At 36.9% G+C, this 18,688-nt stretch overlaps 1 protein-coding gene across 4 annotated transcripts; it reads right to left on the reverse strand.

Moving 5' to 3' along the window:
- Positions 1-694: 694 nt before the first annotated feature.
- On the reverse strand, positions 695-10,595 carry LUM (lumican). 4 transcript variants are annotated; one of them, XM_086398916.1, is made up of 4 exons: positions 10,388-10,595; positions 9,306-9,392; positions 4,550-5,443; positions 695-1,549 (listed from the first exon to the last, which is right to left on the reverse strand). In XM_086398916.1, the coding sequence occupies exons 1-4, from the start codon at positions 10,563-10,565 to the stop codon at positions 1,395-1,397; spliced, it is 1,314 nt and encodes a 437-aa protein (XP_086255042.1). In that variant the 5' UTR covers positions 10,566-10,595; the 3' UTR covers positions 695-1,394. The 4 variants fall into 4 exon arrangements, with proteins under 4 accessions (XP_086255042.1, XP_086255044.1, XP_086255043.1 ...); XM_086398918.1 differs by lacking the exon at positions 10,388-10,595 and adding an exon at positions 10,174-10,228; XM_086398917.1 differs by lacking the exon at positions 10,388-10,595 and adding an exon at positions 10,170-10,228.
- Positions 10,596-18,688: the final 8,093 nt, after the last annotated feature.

Genomic DNA, 18,688 nt, shown 5'->3' on the forward strand with positions numbered 1-18,688 from the left:
AGAGGTGCTAGAGACTGAGTTCATCTGCCAATGCCCAATGACTATGAAATGAAGCCTGCGTAAAAACCCAAAAGGACAAAAATCAGGACAGCTTTCTGATTGGTGAACCTGTGGAAATTTAGGGAGAGCAGCCTGTGCTTGGAGAAGGCATGAAAGCTTAGCACCCTGTCCCCAAACCTTGCCTTGCACCTCTTCTATCTAGCTGTTCCTGAATTGTACCATTTTATAGTAAATGAATAATCTAGTGAGTAAAGAGCTTTCCTGTTCTGTGAGCCACTCTAGCATATTCCTCAAGTCTAGGAGAGGGGCTTGGGAACCTCTGATTTATAGCCAGTTGCTCAGAAGAACATGTAACAACTTGGGCTTTTAATTGGCATATGAGTGTGGAGGGAAGGCATTCCTGTAGGACTGAACCTTTAGCCTGGACAATCTGACCCCATCTTTAGGCACATGGTGTCAGAACTGAGTTAGATTATAGGATACACCTGGGGTTTGCACACTTTTAAGTACATATTGTAAGATGTATTTAAACAGTCTTTACAAGTGGATGCTCTAAGCAGATAATCTAGTTAATGAAAAATTCTATTTAACATAAGCAACATATTTCAGGCTAGAGATTTTTAAAATTCTAATATATTATTTTATCTATTTTTACTGGAGAGATATGAATTTCACAAGAAATCAAACACAGTGATGCCATTTGCTATGTTTTATTTTGCTATTAGCTTGTTAAACATAACATGCAAATAATCAAAAAGAAACATACATATGACTTAGGGTGAAACATAATTCTAGAAAAGAAAAGTTTCATTAGGTAAGTATATATATATTCTTAACACTAAAAATATTGCTGTAAGTATATGTAGTTTCATGAATTTTGTCTAGTATTTTGCAGAATCATTGGTCTCAAAATATACCATCTATTTTTCAGCTAAACAAATTTGAACATTGAAATGTGAACATTTGAGCATTGAGATAATTTGCTGCAGGACTGTAAACATCCATATGCATGTAATCCATGCTTTTTGGCACATTAAGTTAAGATTTAGAAATTATAAAACTTGACTGACGTTCATGAAACCAGTGAAAAGCTTTTCACATCATTTGACAGTAGAGATGAAAAAACCACTAAATTTACAAATAAGGCATTAAGTTTCTTGTCAAGGTGTGTGTGTGTGTGTGTGTCTGTGCTTCTGATGAAATAGGCCTGCCTTTCATCTTCTCTTTTAAAAAAAGTAGTAAAATGTTTACAAAACATTTCCCTTAGAATTAGAAATTTATGAAAGTAATAAACAGCAACAAAAAATGAAAAATATAAAAACTGACACACAAATAAACAGAACCATAAACTGCTGTTCCAGGCTACACCTCAATGTAATCGGAATCAGTAGACGTTAATTAACAGTGATCTCATTCGCGACACGTAGACATTCGTACATATCAGGTGGCAGACTAGTTTGAGTGATGTGATTGCCATCCAAACGCAAATGTTTGATCTTGGAGTAGGATAGGGGTCCCAGGATCTTACAGAAGCTCTTCACATCAAACTCTGGAAAATTAGAGGGAAACATTTCAATCATTTCTTTCAGTACATGAGCTTGAAACCATCATTTAAAAAAAAAGAAAATCTTTAAGTCTATCATAATATCCAATAGGACTTCTTCCCACTTATTTGATGTATCTTTGAATTTAGAACTATTAAAGGAATATTTCAGACTTCCAAAAGCCCAATAATATTTAGTAAAGAAAAACTATGGTTAAGTCAGAAGATTCAATTAATCTTTGAAGGAACAGAACTTAAGTTCTTAATGAAACATCTTTTTTAGTATTATTTAAGTTCTTGATTTAGAAATACTGGATTATAGAAAGGCATGCAGTGAGCCTATCATGTTATCTAAGCGCTTTTTGAAATATTAAGTCGAGCCCGAGGAAATCTAAGATGGGGTGCTGTTACATGAACAGTCTCAGCAGAGTAAGGATTCTGAGTTTTTGCATCTTAAAATAAAAAGGGTTAAATAGATGAACTCTAGAGAGTTTTCCAACAACCACACCTCATGACAAAGATTCAAAACTCCAAAGCAAAAACCAAATCATGGAATATCCACCATCTCAGTCCACGTCCTTTTCTTCTGGGGTCAAAAAGCTGCCACAAATGAACATCTGATTTAGTTTTTAATGGACACCAAGATGGTTACTAGATAGCGTGACCTGTGTACGTACATTAAAACTGCCTATGGTGGCACAAATCTATTTCAGATTAACCTTATGCTGGTCCTTCATCTTGTTATTTTTCCTTCATTTTTCAACTCTAGCTAACAATGACTTCAGTTGAACCCCAAACATGCTGCAGTCTTTCCCTCTAAGATGTTGTCTTAAATTACTCATCTGTCAAATTCCAGGGATTTTGCTTTCAGTACTGCCTCTGAGAAAGTATGGAACAGTGCAGAAAACATGGGTCTAGGCCTACGTTAGTTTTCTATCTCTGCCATTTACCTTCTGAAACATTTATCAGATTTTAAGTATAACATATCTATCACACTGGGTGGCATGAAGATTTCATCAGCTACGGTATGTAGAGCACTTCACACAGTGCTAGCACATTACTATGTGCTGAATAATTATTGGTGTCCTTTTCTTTCTTTTTTTCCTCTTTTCTAAATTGCTTTATACTAGGAGGATCTGTGGCTAGTCTAATGCTTAAAGTTGCAAGTTTGAGAAATCAGAAATCGTTTTTGACGGTACATTTCCTGATATAAGAAAAGCATTAAGGAACTCTCTTTATCTTACAATGTGGGCAACTGGTATGTGTAAATATGATGCAGCAAGATAAACTAAGTTGAAGACACACAGGCAAAGTCACATGACAGGAATCCCTGAAATGTGCATACCTAAGTGTCAAAGATAAGGAGGGAGAAAAGGTAACTACTCACTTGCAAATGACTAAACGTGCCGGGCACTGGAATTTGTCTCAGCTTGGCACTGAGAGGCTGCTGGCATTTCTCTCTTGGTCCATCTGTCCCATCTCCTACACTGGCTCTTTCTTTTTAACTCATACAATGAAAACTGATTTTTCCACCTTCAAATGCCCCTGCATTTATATCTTTCTCCTATCTTGTCTCAGAGTAGGAGGTAGTCTTTCTCCTGCTAACCTCCACCCACCAAATCTAACGGGTTTCTTCAGCCCTCAACCATCTTAAATTCCATTAGCATTTTGGCCTGTCTGAGTATCCTTTTTCCTGACCACAAAAGTTTATAATGTGGGACCACATATTGCTACATAGTGAATTTTCCCCTGGAAACAACTCTAAGGGTTTAGCTCTGATAGCTTGACTGTATTGCATGACAGGCAAGCTTTCCAGATGCAAGAAAGAAGACGTGGCATTGCAGAGCTGGCAGTCACGATTTCCTTCATGAGAAAACCCCAACTCTACTAGGAGTTACATGAAACTGTTGCAGAATTATAAAGTAGCACATTAATAAGGCACAATGCAATTTTTTCTGATAGGAGTGTCAATATCCTTAGCCAGTATGACAAGGGGACCAAGTTTTATAATATACACATGTTCAATTTCAATAGATTATTTTGCACAAAGAATTATTTACTGTGTGAATCAGTGTTTCCCACCTGAGTTTTCATTTTAAAAACTTCATCTGTGAATTACAGGTTTTTTCTTCTGCCAACTTCCATTAAAAAATAAGGTGAATATTGGTGAATAGTCAGTTTACAATCCAAATCTTTATAGCTTAAATTGAAAAATGTGCCAGGAGATCAGGAGAGTGCATAAACAGCCCAAGTGGATCAGGTCAAACTCGTACCCAGCAGATAAATGAAAAATAAACTACAGAAGTAAGAGAAAGGAAGGATAAATGATGGGAAAATCAAATGAGGTGAAGCATTGTAAGAAAAAGGGGCTCTGTAATTCTAGTAAACTATATTCCAAACGCTTATTATAGTCCTCCTTAAACCTTCTCACAGTCCTCCTAAGAACACTGTGAAGACTACACACACCAGCCATACCAGGGAAAACAGAGATAGATGATGGTCATGAAAGTAGAGTAACATGTTGAGTCCCAAGTAAAGATGTCAGAGGAGAGTATGAGTGTTTGCAGGCTGCTCTAGGAACAAGCAGGAGAGAGACGTTAAAGTCTCTGATGACTGTGTTTCCTCTGGACTCGGTTTCCCCCTTAGCTACGTATTGTCAAGAAATGAATGCAGACATACAAATTGAAGTCATGAAGGAGGCAAATAATAACAAATGAAAATCAAGAGTTAACACAGCAGAATTAATTAGCCCAGAATATTAAATTTGAAGAAACAAGTGTTTAAATTCTATATGACCTTAATGATTTCTTATCTGGACACTCCAAAGAAAAGCCAGATACTGGATAAACAGCTAAGCTAGAATTTATATTCTAGAGAAATATTTTGTTGGCATTTTTAGTTTTTTTTTTTTTAAACTGGAGCCAATTTAATATTTGCGTCACACAACTTAGGCATTTAAAACCTTGAGGAAGTATCAATCAATCATAGGCACAATTTTCTACTTACTTTCAAGTTCATTGACCTCCAGGTAATAGTTTTCAAGGTTTTCATTGACTGTCGGTATGCTTTTCAGCTTATTATAGGAGAGATCCAGCTCCAACAAAGATGATACATTAAAAGAATTTCCAGGAACTCCACTATCAGCCAGTTCATTATGAGACAAACGCAGATACTGCAATGCACTGAAACGCTTGAAATACTCGTCAGGGATGTTGCTAATCTTGTTGTTGTCTAAGTAAAGAGTTAGAAGAGACACTGGGAGACCAGAAGGTAGTTTGGTCATCTGATTGAAGCTCAAGTCAAGGTATTCGAGTGACTTCAGACCTTTCAAAGCAGCTGAAACAGCATCCTCTTTCAGCTGATTGTGCTGAAGGTGGATGAAGGTCAGGTTAACCAGTCCATCAAAGGAGCCAAGCTTAGAGATCTTGTTGTTAGTGAGCTGCAGGTCCACCAGAGATTTGGGAAGTGGGCCCACAGATTCTGTCAGATTGTTGTAATTTATGTGCAGCTTCTTCAATTGCTTCAATTTAGAGAACACTTTTCCTTTTATCTTGGAATTTTCTAGAAGGTTGTGGTCGAGAATGAGCCACTGCAGATCAGTTACGTTTTCAAAGGCCTTGTCATCAATATGGTCAATCTGGTTATTCCGAAGGTAAAGGTACTTGATTCCAGGAGGCACCATGGGCACACTCTTCAGTTTCAGCTCATCGCAGTACATGGCTGATGGATAGCTTTCAGGGCAGTTACATTCTGGTGCACAGTTTGGTGATGACCTCCCATACAGTGCTTGGGGGAAATCGTAATACTCATAGTAATCAGGATAGGTGCTGCTGGCACCGCCAATTAATGCCAAGAGGAGAGGAAACACACCTAGATTCATTTTGGCGAATGCTTTGAATCCTAAATAAAGTGAAAATATGTATTATAAAATAGTATTCTTTCAGGAAAAATATACTAAGAAGAAAGAAAATGCATTCGCAAATGCAAATTTTATTATTTGAGAGTGCTTTTTTACTGCACTAATGATGTCTGTTTAATTTGCTTTTAAGGATTAGGGTAAGGATGTAAGTTTACAATGTGTGGGAAAGGGAACCGATTTCAGGACAGATTGCATACACTGGCGCCCCCTTCTGGGCGAGCTAGGCCTAATTGTTCCAGTCAACCTCTCTCCAGGTCCTTTCCTGAATTACATGGATTCCTGCAAGAGGTTTCTGGGAGGTGCCCATTAACCACCATGTGAAAACGCAGTTTCAGAATACCTTCAGAATACCTTCAGAACCAGAAGAAACAAAATCAAGAAGACAGTTGTAAACTGGACCCTCTACCCCACCATTCAACATCATTAAAATACCTCATTAAAAAGATCCTTCCTGAGAACATGGGCAATCTGTGATTTTGTCTGGAAGAACATTGTTCTAATGTGTGTCTGCTGGGGGTGGTTGGGGGCGGTGATGGTGGTGGTAGTGGTAGAGTGCTGGCGAGGGTGGAAAATTCTTTTAGAACTATCTTTATTGTTGACTCTGAAGAAAGGAAACAGACTTCTTAAGTGGGGGTGTGTGCATATTATATCAACTTTTGTTTAACATTCTATACTTTAAGCACATTACAAAACTCTGTTTGAAAATTAGTATTTAGTACATTAGTTTTAGTAAAATTATTATTCGTTAATCAAGAAAATGTCACAAACTCTAAACAGCTTTAAACCTAGAAAGAGATCTAACTGGTAGAGAATGATGTTCTTTTCAAAGTTTTGATTGAAAGCTTTTCTTTCTCTCAGTCACTCACAATTTGTCTACCTTCTTCATGTTAAAATTTGAGAAGGTAGGGTTTGTTTATCTGGGTTTTAGCACTCACACTGAATGAAGATGGGAAAGAGTGGGAACTGAGGAAGGTCTGCATTAAACAGTGAGCATTAAGAGCCATGTAGGAAAGGATCAATTTGGGAATATACATTGAAAACAATTTGTATCAGTGATCTTCACATGTACCTGTTGCTAAGGATCAGTGAAGCACATTTCAATTGCTTGGGAAGTAAAGGGTCAGCAATGTAGGTAAAAGGAAATAGGATATAAGAGTAGGGCTTTTGTAGCATGAAGAGTTATAGCTGAGCAATAGGTCACGCTGGGAGGGAAACTGTTACTGTGAAGCAGCCTCCACATTCCAATGGATCCCATAAAATAAAATCTCTTCCTGTGAGAAACAAGGTACAAGCTTTTGGATCTAGGCAGTTTAGGACAAGCAGGATTTTCTGCTATCAGGAATTTTAAACATCTTTGCTTTAACTTGGAATTATAAAATACTTAATTTTAGCAGATGAAACACTCAAAAAGATTGTTAGAATCACTCTCATAACAGACATAATGTAACATGTAGCCAGACTCTTAGTAAACTATTCCCTAAGATTGTGATGGAGTCATTAAATTTAGTTGACAGGACTTGGCCATGAGAACAATTACATAGTGCTAATTGTAGGATTCTTTATAAATTACAGTATATTAATGTTGTAAAGGTTTGTCTTCCTTTATTAATAAGTCCACCTTATTTTAATTCAGTATACACTAAAATAGACATGGGAACTATAATGTGAGTATTGAATAGCAATGAAAAATGCTTCCATATTTTTTGGCAGAGTCAAAACAAGGGCTCTGAATTCAAAGAGAGTTTGTAACCATATAATGACTCCATTATGAAGCAAAAACACACTTTACTTTCCCCTAGTTTTTTCAAATACCTGTGGCTATGAAGAAAAGGCTTTTTTCCAAAGAGTAAATCATGTTTCCCAGAATTTCTTTAAAACATGTTCCTGTTTCTTAAGACATACATTCACAACCCAAATCTTTAAAATTAACAAAATAGAATTAAGTAATCCTTTTGTTCAGGTTTTATGACAGCATAAAATGTTTACAGCAAATCATAACAAATTATAATGACATACCAGTTGCAAAATATTTTGAATATTGATTGAAATGGCTTTCTTTGTTCCAAATTAAGTTCTAACAAAACTAACATATAGAACTACTTAGCATAAAATAGCAAACATTTTAAATGCCATACTGTTTCTACTTTCTAGTGAAATCTTGAAACTTTTTATAACATCTTTTGCTAAATAAGGCATTATAGACTGTATAAAATGTATCTCAAATTCATAAATCATGGAAAGTATATTATGCAAGATGTGAAAGTAAATGCTCAAAACTGGATTTGCTGTTGAATAGCAATTGGCGAAGTTGCTCTGGAATTTTTTTCTGTTCTTATTACAGTAAACACTGTCCCAAACCGTCAGCATCCCCAGTGCTATAGTTAAAACAGCACTTACCTTGCTGTCTTGACCCTGCTTTCGTTAATTCTTAAAGCAGATGCACTATGGACAAGAACCCACCAATATATGCTGTAAACTCTGTCAGACGGAACTGGCTGCCAGATTCTTAGTGATACAAGAGCTGAGTGGGGGGGGAAACCCAGCCCAGTCACGCCAGTCTCTGAATGGAGTTATGTCATTGTGGGGATCTTGTGGTGTGGCATGCAAACACTCTCTAACGAGGTGCAGGTGGACTTGGTGAGCAAGGACAGCCCAGCTCACTCCCTATGGAGTAAGAGAGAGATACGTGCTAAACCAGCCCAAATAACCTAGCTTTTAACCCCAAATGGAGTCCTGCTGCAAATGAGGCATCTACAGTGAGAATGTTTCTCTTACAAAGCCCTTTACTTCTATAGCTGTGACAACAATTAAATGCAGTTCTCTCACCCAGCTATCATGTTCCGCTAAAGGTCACGTAAATCATCAACTGAATAAACCATTTCAGGAAAATGTAAATGAGCAGACTCAGGAGAATTGAATCCTTTTTGCTCATTACTCTTGAAATGTATACTTACTTGGACCAACTTAATTTTTGGCCAAAAGAGAAACTTAGATTAGTTTCTAAAATACTAAACTGCTTCATTTATACTTTGATACAAGTGATAAGTATCAACATTTCCAGTTTGCTTATGTTAAGCAGACTCATTTTATGCTCTTCAGGTCTGGAACCAATCAGTAATATTCTGCCTGTTTCTTATTTTGTGGATTTAATTTAGGAATTCATCCAAAACCTTACTTGGGAATAGTATTCTATAGCTTATTGCCAAAAAAACATAAAAGAACATGAAAAAAATAAATGTATACTAAAAATATCACAAAGTAATCATTTTTCACTGTCATTGCATGCTAGCAATATTTTTTTTTTCAAAACTGAAAGTTATGCTAAGTTGCATTCTCCCAAAGGCCTGGTTTGACATATGTTTCCTTATCATTTCCTGATGCAGGCTTCTAGAAAATGAGGATCTACTCAATTCCTTGTCTATCAGCTTTGTAGCTTTTTTATATGATTTTTTCCATCCAAATTTTTCATTTTCTCATGTTTATAGGAATTCTTAGAATCAGATACTTTAAGTTGCCACGTTGTAAGATTTTCCCTTTTAAGATAAATATGTGACTTTTTAGCTATGAGACTTTTGAAAATTAATTTAATCTCCATGATCACATTAGTGTAAATGCCTCATTTTTGTCAGAGAACAGTTTAAAAACAAAACAATCTTCTTCGAAGTAACTAATACAATTGTAAGGTAATTCGTAGCATAATGTTTTAAGAAAATTTTAGAAAGACCTCTATTTTACACTGGTCTTCACCAGTAGTTCAGCAGTAAAGAATCTGTCTGCAATGCAGGAAATGCAGGTTGATCCCATGGTCAGAAAGATCCCCTGGAGAAAGAAATGGCAACCCACTCCAGTATTCTTGCCTCGGAAATTCCATGGACTGGGGAGCTCTTGGTGGGCTTGGGTCTGTCCATGGGGTCAGACAGGACTGAGCCACTAAAAAACAACAACAAATACAGTTTTACAATAGAGGACATGAATAAACTTAGAAGAACTCAAGGAAAAAAAAAGGGTAAATTGATCAGTCATATGCTATTAAATGTCTCATTGTAAGAAGATAGCTAAAACAATTCTAAGCATTAAGTGTGTCAACTTCTATAACCTGCAATTTTGTTTGAAAAATTCCAGCTATATATTCCAAGGATTTTTCTTTTGAGCAATAATGTGTTGTCTGTAACAGAGTTCAAGTGCATTAAGTTGAACTTAGCTTATTGTGAAGCTGATATTGTCCATATACCTTTTTCTATAAAATTAGTTCTGTGAGGCCAATAATTGGATACTATTGCCCATTTTAAAGCATATTTCTTGGGCTTATTAGAAAGAAATGAAATTAATATTTGTGGTATATCTAATTTATTCCATGCTTTATTCTCAAAATGTTCACATATTTCTAAAGTTTAAATTTCATGCTTTAAAATCCATGTAAATATTATTATCAAGTTTTCAGAGAAGTAAAAATGGAGACTCAGAAAGTCTAAATAATTCACTGAAAGTCACCGAACAAGTAAGTGGAAAAACAAAATCATGAGCACCTTCACCCTCTGGAAAGAGGGTGGACAGGATAGAGCTAGGAAAAGGTATTTAATCAGTTTAAAATATTTTCTAGGCAACATTATTAACAGTTGAGAAAATGCATACATATTAGCCAGGCAAAAGTTTTTAAAAGGCACAAGGTTAGCTAAGCAATAGTTTCTTTCTTTGTACTTGACATACTCACACTCTCCCGTATGCACACATTAGACCTCCTGGGTGAGGTTGGAGCTTTCCAACTCGGTGAATGGAGATTAGGTCCTTTGTGGTAAGGGATGTGGGAGATTGCATCAGACTCTATGTTAAAACCATTGAGTCGCCACGTCAGCCTATCAGCTGGACTCTTTCTGTTACTTGAGACCAGCAAGGGTGATGAAGAACATCGTTATTGTTTCACTCACCTGGTTCCGAATGGGCTCCCCTGGTGGCCCAGATGGTAAAGCGTCTGCCTGCAATGCGGAAGACCCAGGTTAGATCCCTGGGCTGGGAAGATCCCCTGGAGAAGGAAATGGAGACCCACTCCAGTACTCTTGCCTGGAAAATTCCATGGATGGAGGAGCCTGGCAGGCTACATTCCATGGGGTTGCAAAGAGTCAGACACTACTGAGCGACTAACACATCGCTATTCATAGAGTCATAGAACCACAGATTTGGAATGAATCTCAGATATCCTTTAAAGGATGAGTTCTATGAAACCAGTCCCCCAAGTTCTGCAGCTGGATCTTTTTCTTCTCATGTGATGAGCTAAACTAACATGTTACCAGTACTCCACCCAAAGAACTGCAGCATTGTTTTCCCTTTGTGCAGGATGGATGGCCCGACTTCCTTGGTAGCTCAGTTGGTAAAGAATCTGCCTGCAATGAGGGAGACCTGGGTTCGATCCCTGGGTTGAAAAGATCTCCTGGAAAAGAGAATGGCTACCCACTCCAGTATTCCTGCCTGAAGAATCCCACAGACAGAGGAACCTGATGGACTACAGTCCATGGGGTCGCAAAGAATCGCACAGGACCGAGCGACTAAGGACAGCGCAGGATGAATGGCATCTTATGTTTCCCAGTGCTCTGTCTTCTTATGTTTCCCAGTGCTCTGTCTAGGCAGTAAGATATGACTGTGCATCAATGATATGAGGTCATCTCAGAGCATAGAATAGGAAGAAATATAATGACAATTCCCTGCTAATAGAGGAGAAAGTTCTATTTTTACCATTTTACACACTGAGATTTCAAACTCAACTGTCTTCTTATCTCTCATAAAAGTTGTTTGTTTTAGCATATTTAGAAAATGCAGAGGAAAATAAGAATTTTAGGTTAGAGAATAGTTTTAAGGGAAAAAGTAAAAATATATATTCTAGCCCGGAGATTACTATATTATTTTGGTGTTTTTTCTTAAGGTATGAGTGTGTACACACACAAACCAACAGACATTGATTTTCACAAAAATATTTCAACATTACACTTACAGTTTTGCAATGTTTTCCACATGACAGTAAGTTGTGGGTATTTTTGTATATTATTAAATATTATTATCTAATGTCATTTTAATTTAATTAACTGCATTAAATTTTATTATATAAATGTATCATAATGTAGTTGTTATTTTTTAATATTACAATGAACACTTGCTTTCTCTTATAATTTGTAAAGCACTGTCTCCTGCATTGAAATTTCTTTCACCAAATTGGTTGTACCTAGGCAGGAGGAGAAGGGGACGACAGAGGATGAGATGGCTGGATGGCATCACTGACTAGACGGACGTGAGTCTGAGTGAACTCCGGGAATTGGTGATGGACAGGGAGGCCTGGTGTGCTGCGATTCATGGGATCGCAAAGAGTAGGATACTACTGAGCGACTGAACTGAACTGAACTGAATCTGTCTATTCTGCTTATATAATTTCATTTTAAATGAAAATGACATTTTAGTAGGTAGTTTATGTTTTCAAATCAGAAAATAAAGGAATGGATTTCAGTTTTTTTCTCCCTTCAGGTCAATCTTTTTACTGTTCTTAACTTTAGCATTTCTTATGAGCCACGGTTGGAGAAGGAAATGGCAACCTGCTTCAGGACTCTTGCCTGGAGAATCCTGTGGACAGAGAAGCCTGACGGACTACAGTCCATGAGGTCACAAAGAGTCGAAAACGACTGAGCAACTAACACACACATGAGCCATGGAACTGTCTTCATCTTCAGAGTCCTTACACATGGATGTGTATTTTTAAACTCACTCTACAATTGCTTCCATTTCTCTTGCATCTTACATGAAAAATATTTTTAGAATTATCAATAATAAGGATTATTGTATTTTTGCATTAAATAGTTCGCATTGTAAAAATAATATACATGAATGGTATAACATGCTGAAACATTTAATAACATACCAGGATATAATATAAGGTTAAATGTAAAATAACCTCTTACCCAACTGACTTTCCAATTGCACTCCCCAGATGTAATCATTGTTTTCGATTTTTATTACTTCAGGTATTTCAGACATGTTCTATATACCCAACAGAATTTCATTTCTCTATTTCTTTCTCTCTCCCTTTTATCCCTTGTGCTTTACACTTTTCATCTAGATAACTTATTTTATCTAACTAATATATATATATATATCTGCACCATGTTTTATATAGTTACAGAACACACTACTGTATGAGTGTATCAAATATTACTTGTGTTTTTGCTCAATGGTGAGTGTTTCAGTGCTTTCAATGTTTGCTGTTTTTTGTTTGGACAGTTTAATCATTATGACACAATATGTGGATCAAATTTTGTGCATTAGTGCAATTTAGCTTTAGGAAAATTCCAAAAGGGAAATCTATGATGAGAAGTGTGTGCACATTTTAACACTTTACAGCTGTCATCTAGCTATTGGTCTGATTATCACTGCCATCAACAGTATATGAGAATGTATTTTCACCAATCATTCGTGAAGTTTGCATATAATCAAGTGTAACATTTCTGTAATCTCATTGTTAAGCATTATTTATTAAATAATATTTGGTAGTTATAGTCTCCTCTCTTTATTCCTTAAGATAATAATAGTGAAATCATTATGTAACATAAATAATATTTTAATTAAACCCCATATTTTCCAAAATATACATAGTGAAAGGAGAGGAATTTTATTTTTGTAAAATGTTTAATAAATGGGTTGGTAGGCAAGAGCTGGACTCTTATAGCTACTTCTTTATTCAATCTGTTGTGATATGTTGCTATGCTTAATGCATATGAAGAAAATTTTGTCTCAGATATTAACCTGAGAAAATAAGTATATTAATAGTTTAATAGTTTTTTAAAAATAATTTCAAATATTCATCTTTCAGTTTAGTTCAGTTCAGTTCAGTTGCTCAGTAGTGTCCGATTCTTTGCGACCCCATGAATCACAGCACGCCAGGCCTCCCTGTCCATCACCAACTCCCGGAGTTCACTTAGACTCATGTCCATCAAGTCGGTGATGCCATCCAGCCATCTCATCCTCTGTCGTCCCCTTCTCCTCCTGCCCCCAATCTCTCCCAGCACCAGAGTCTTTTCCAATGAGTCAACTCTTTGCATGAGGTGGCCAAAGTACTGGAGTTTCAGCTTCAGCATCCTTCCTTCCAGAGAAATCCCAGGGCTGATCTCCTTCAGAATGGACTGGGTGGATCTCCTTGCAGTCCAAGGGACTCTCAAGAGTCTTCTACAACACCACAGTTTAAAAGCATCAATTCTTCGGCACTCAGCCTTCTTCACAGTCCAAATCTCACATCCATACATGACCACAGGAAAAACCATAGCCTTGACTAGATGAACCTTTGTTGGCAAAGTAATGTCTCTGCTTTTGAATATGCTATCTAGGTTGGTCATAACTTTCCTTCCAAGGAGTAAGCGTCTTTTAATTTCATGGCTGCAGTCACCATCTGCAGTGATTTTGGAGCCCCCAAAAATAAAGTCTGACACTGTTTCCACTGTTTCCCCATCTATTTCCCATGAAGTGATGGGACTGGATGCCATGATCTTTATTTTCTGAATATTGAGCTTTAAGCCAACTTTTTCACTCTCCTCTTTCACTTTCATCAAAAGGCTTTTTAGTTCCTCTTCACTTTCTGCCATAAGGGTGGTGTCATCTGCATGTCTGCACTAATCATTAGAGAAATGCAAATTAAAACTACAATGAGATAGTACTTAACACCAGAGAATGGCCATCATCAAAAAGTCTACAAACAATAAATGCTAGAAAGAGTATAGAGAAAAGGAAACCCTCCTACACTGTTGGTTGGAATGTAAATTGATACAGCCACTATGGAGAACAGTATGGAGGTTCCTTGCTGCTGCTACTGCTAAGTCGCTTCAGTCATGTCCGACTCTGTGCGACCCCATGGACTGCAACCTGCCAGGCTCCTCAGTCCATGGGATTTTCCAGGCAAGAGTACTGGAGTGGGGTGCCATTGTCTTCTCCATGGAGGTTCCTTAAGAAACTAAAAATAGAGCAATCCCATTCGTGGACATATATTCAGAGAAAAATATGGTTCAAAAGGACAATTCACCCCAGTGCTCACTGCAATGCAGTTTACAGTAACCAAGACATGGAAGTAACTTAAATGTCCATTTACATAGGAATAAACAAGGAAGATGTGATATGTGTGTGTGTATATATATATACACACACATATTGGAGAAGGCAATGGCACCCCACTCCAGTACTCTTGCCTGGAAAATCCCATGGACGGAGGAGCCTGGTAGGCTTCAGTCCATGGGGTCGCTAAGAGTCGGACACGACTGAGCGACTTCACTTTCACTTTTCATTTTCATGCGTTGGAGAAGGAAATGGCAACCCACTCCAGTGTTCTTCCCTGGAGAATCCCAGGGACGGGGAAGCCTGGTGGGCTGCCGTCTGTGGGGTCTCAAAGAGTCGGACACGACTGAAGCGACTTAGCAGCAGCAGCATGTACATATATACTCACAGTGAAATATTACTCAGCCATTAAAAAGAATTGGAGAAGGAAATGGCAACCCACTCCAGTATTCTTCCCTGGAAAATTCCATGGATAGAGGAGCCTGGTGGGCTACAGTCTTTGGAATGGCAAAGAGTTGGCCACGACTGAGAGACTGAGCATGTTAAAAAAAATAAAATAATGCCATTTCCAGCAACATAGATGGACCTGGAGATTATCACACTAAGTGAAGTAAGTCAGACAGAGAAAGACAAATATTATATAATATCACTTATATTCAAAAATCTAAAAAGGATGATACAAACAAACTTGTTTACAAAATACAAACAGACTCACAGATTTAGAGAACAAATTTATGGTTCCAGGGAATGGGGAGGTGGGGGACCAGACAGACTGGGAGTGTGGGATTGACATGTACACACTGCTGTATTTAAAATAGATAACCAACAAAGACCAACTGTATAGCACAGGGAATTCTGCTCAATACTCTAATAATCTAAATGAGAAAAAATCTTGAAAAAGAATAGGTACACGTGTATGTATAATTGAATCACTTTGCTGTACACATGAAACTAACACATTCTTAGTCAACTCCACTCCAATATAAAATATAAATTAAAAATAAATAAATACAATTCAATTTCTTTGCTTGACAGTCTGAATTTTCTCAATTATTTTTTTTCCTTAACATGAATGATATGTTTTGCTTTTTGAGAATATATTTGCGAAATACTCTAATCTGATAAGCTATAGTTCGTCTATCAGTCACATTTTTTAATTAAAAATAGTACTCCATAAACTCTGCTCCATGTTATGTGCCCGTCTGGAAGGGAGAGGGGTTTGGGGGAGAATGGGTACATGTGTACGTATGGCTATTCCCTCACTGTTCACCTGAAACTACCACAACGCTGTTAATTGGCTATACCCCAATACAAAATGGTTTTGGTGTTAAAAAAAATTAAACAGAACAGTACTCCATAAAAAGGTAGCTGGTTCATCCGGAGTCATTTATAGATTTGTCCATTTTTAAGGCAAAAGTACGATTATACAGATGTGATGACTCAGTCTTCATGTTTTGGCTAAATCTTTATCTGGGTGATTTACTGTGATTTCCTTCACCGACATTTCACCCAGCAAGCATGCACCAATGTCATGTTGGTCTCTTCGCTTCTGTGCATACTTTTCAGCCTACGCAGTATATTTTTCCCAGTAAAATGCTCAGTGGCTTTTTATTTCTGGTTTGAAAAGACATAACAAACAATTTTTGACATTTAGAGTCTCTCACGTCTAAGTTAAATACTTAGTTCATTTTTCTTTCAACTTTGAACGATTGGTCTTAAAATGATCTCACAACACAACTGACATCATAAAACTATCTAAAATATTATGTAGCATAAGATAAGACAAAATAAGTTATTAATGTCTATAAGGCCAAGAGATAATATGATTTTCATCATATTTCTGATGCTCATTCCCATTTTCACTAACAATTTTTAGAAGTCTTTAGAGTGGATTCCTTATTCTTTTGATTTAAAAGAGTTCTTTGATATGTTAATTTTGTGCAGTGCAGCTAGAGTTTGAGAAAGAAAGTCTTAATCTCCCTTGTTAATGACAATGAAGTCCTGAAATACAAGAACATATTGATTTTTTGTTTCATTATAGAATAAAACATTTCAAAATTCTAATAATTTTAGATAAAATTTTAAAATTTAGAAGCATTTTTGAAAAAAAAAGTTACAACAAAGTATAACTATTTTCTTTTTGTTCACTTTTATAGTCACAGACAATTTGATGATTTAAAAATAATTATTTATTGAATAACAAAGAAATGATAGTAGGTATAAACAAAGATAGATAACAGGAACACCGTATTGTTGGTGAGAACTTTGATGATTAACTGAGTGAGTACATTACTTAGAATACTGTAAGCATACAGTGATTTATTTCTGTAAGCTGACATATAAAAGGCATAAATGACTAATATTTATACTAATACTGACATTAAACAACATGGAAAAACAAATTAAAAATACAACTTATCTTAGTATTATAAGATAAATTGGTAAGATTTAATGAAAGAGAATATAAGCATTGAAAGCAGAGAAAGGCTGCTTGTTGAGTAAACAAATATTTAAACAGGGTAGCAAAAGGTAAAGAAGTGGAGCAAAGAGTATTCAGTGCAGAGGTTTCAGAATTTTTGAGTGAGGGGTTGATGATAAAAGCTGGATGGTTAAGTAGTATGGAAATTGCAGTTGAACATGTAAGGATGACCAGGTTACACAGGTCATCACAGTGCATGGGATACACTTTAAATTTTCATTCAAGTGCTTTGGAATACTAATGACTGTAGGTAACTGAATGACAAGAGGAAGCAGAAAGGCAAAATGGAGCACAGCAGTATTAGTCCAGGCAAGAATTAAAGATGGTGACTTGAACTAGAGAGGTGGCAATGGACATGGATAGAACATGGTACATATCATGTCAGTATAATCAAAGAATGAGTTAACAGCATAAAAGTATTTCCTTCTGGTGTTTGTAGCTGGAGCTTAATTAAGAACCTTAAAGACTATAGGCCCTGAAAAAAAAATATTATGGAGCTACTCTCAAATACACAATTCAAATTAAAGTAAGTACAAACCATGGAACTTCACTGGCTGTCCAGTGGTTAAGACTTGTCTTCCAGTGCAGGGGGTAAGGTTTCAATCCCTGGTCAGGGCACTAAGATCCCACATACATCCGTGCATGCTAAGTTGCTTCAGTCATGTCCAACTCTTTGCGACCCTATGAGCTATAGCTGGCCAGGCTCCTCTATCCATGGTATTCTCCAGGCAAGAATACTGGAGTGGATTGCCATGCCCTTCTCCAGGAGATCTTCCTGACCCAGGGATCAAACCTGCATCTCTTATGTCTCCTGCATTGGCTGGTGGGTTCTTTACCACTAGCACCACCTGAAAGATCCCATATGCCTTGCCAAAAAATCAAAACCTAAAACAGAAGCAATATTGTAACAAATTCAATAGACTTTAAAAATGGTCCAAAAATATTTTTTAAAATAAAATACATAGCAATAAAATAAGTGTGCAACAATTAAATTCTGATTTGCCCCTTGAAAGAAAACCAAAATTTATTTATCAGTCCACACATAAATGCCTATAGAGACTTAGGCACCATATTGGACTAGAGAGCAGCCCCATGTCCTCAAGAAGCAGAGTCAGTGAGGTGGACAATTTGCAAATAAGCACACAGTTGTGATGTTATATGGCAAATTCTTCTACAGACGGAAGAATAAGAGAGAGTGACAGCAGCAGAACCAGGCCTGATTGATTGAAGAAGATTTTACCTTAGGATTGAAAATCCAAATGAAGTTTTGCAGTGAAGGTTGAACTGGGATTCTTCAGGGAGGAATAGCTATACCAACCTAGACAGCATATTAAAAAAGCAGAGACATTACTGTGCCAACAAAGGTCTATATAGTCAAAGCTATAGTTTCTCCAGTAGTCTTGTACGGATGTGAGATTTGGACCATACAGAAAGCTGAGCACCAAAGAACTGATGCTTTCAAACTGTGGCCTTGAAGACTCATGAGAGTCCTTTGGACTGCCAGATCAAACCAGTCAATCCTAAAGGAAATCAGTCTTGAATAATCATTGAAAAGGCTGATGCTGAAGCTGAAGCTCCAATAATTTGGTCACCTGATGTGAAGAATTGACTCACTGGAAAAGACCCTGTTGCTAGGAAAGATTGAGGGCAGGAGGAAAAGGGGACGACAGAG

Source organism: Bos grunniens, chromosome 5 (assembly GCF_055505025.1).
Source record: "Bos grunniens cultivar Pamir isolate PY7600 chromosome 5, Bosgru_T2T1.0, whole genome shotgun sequence".
Classification (NCBI taxonomy): domain Eukaryota; kingdom Metazoa; phylum Chordata; class Mammalia; order Artiodactyla; family Bovidae; genus Bos; species Bos grunniens.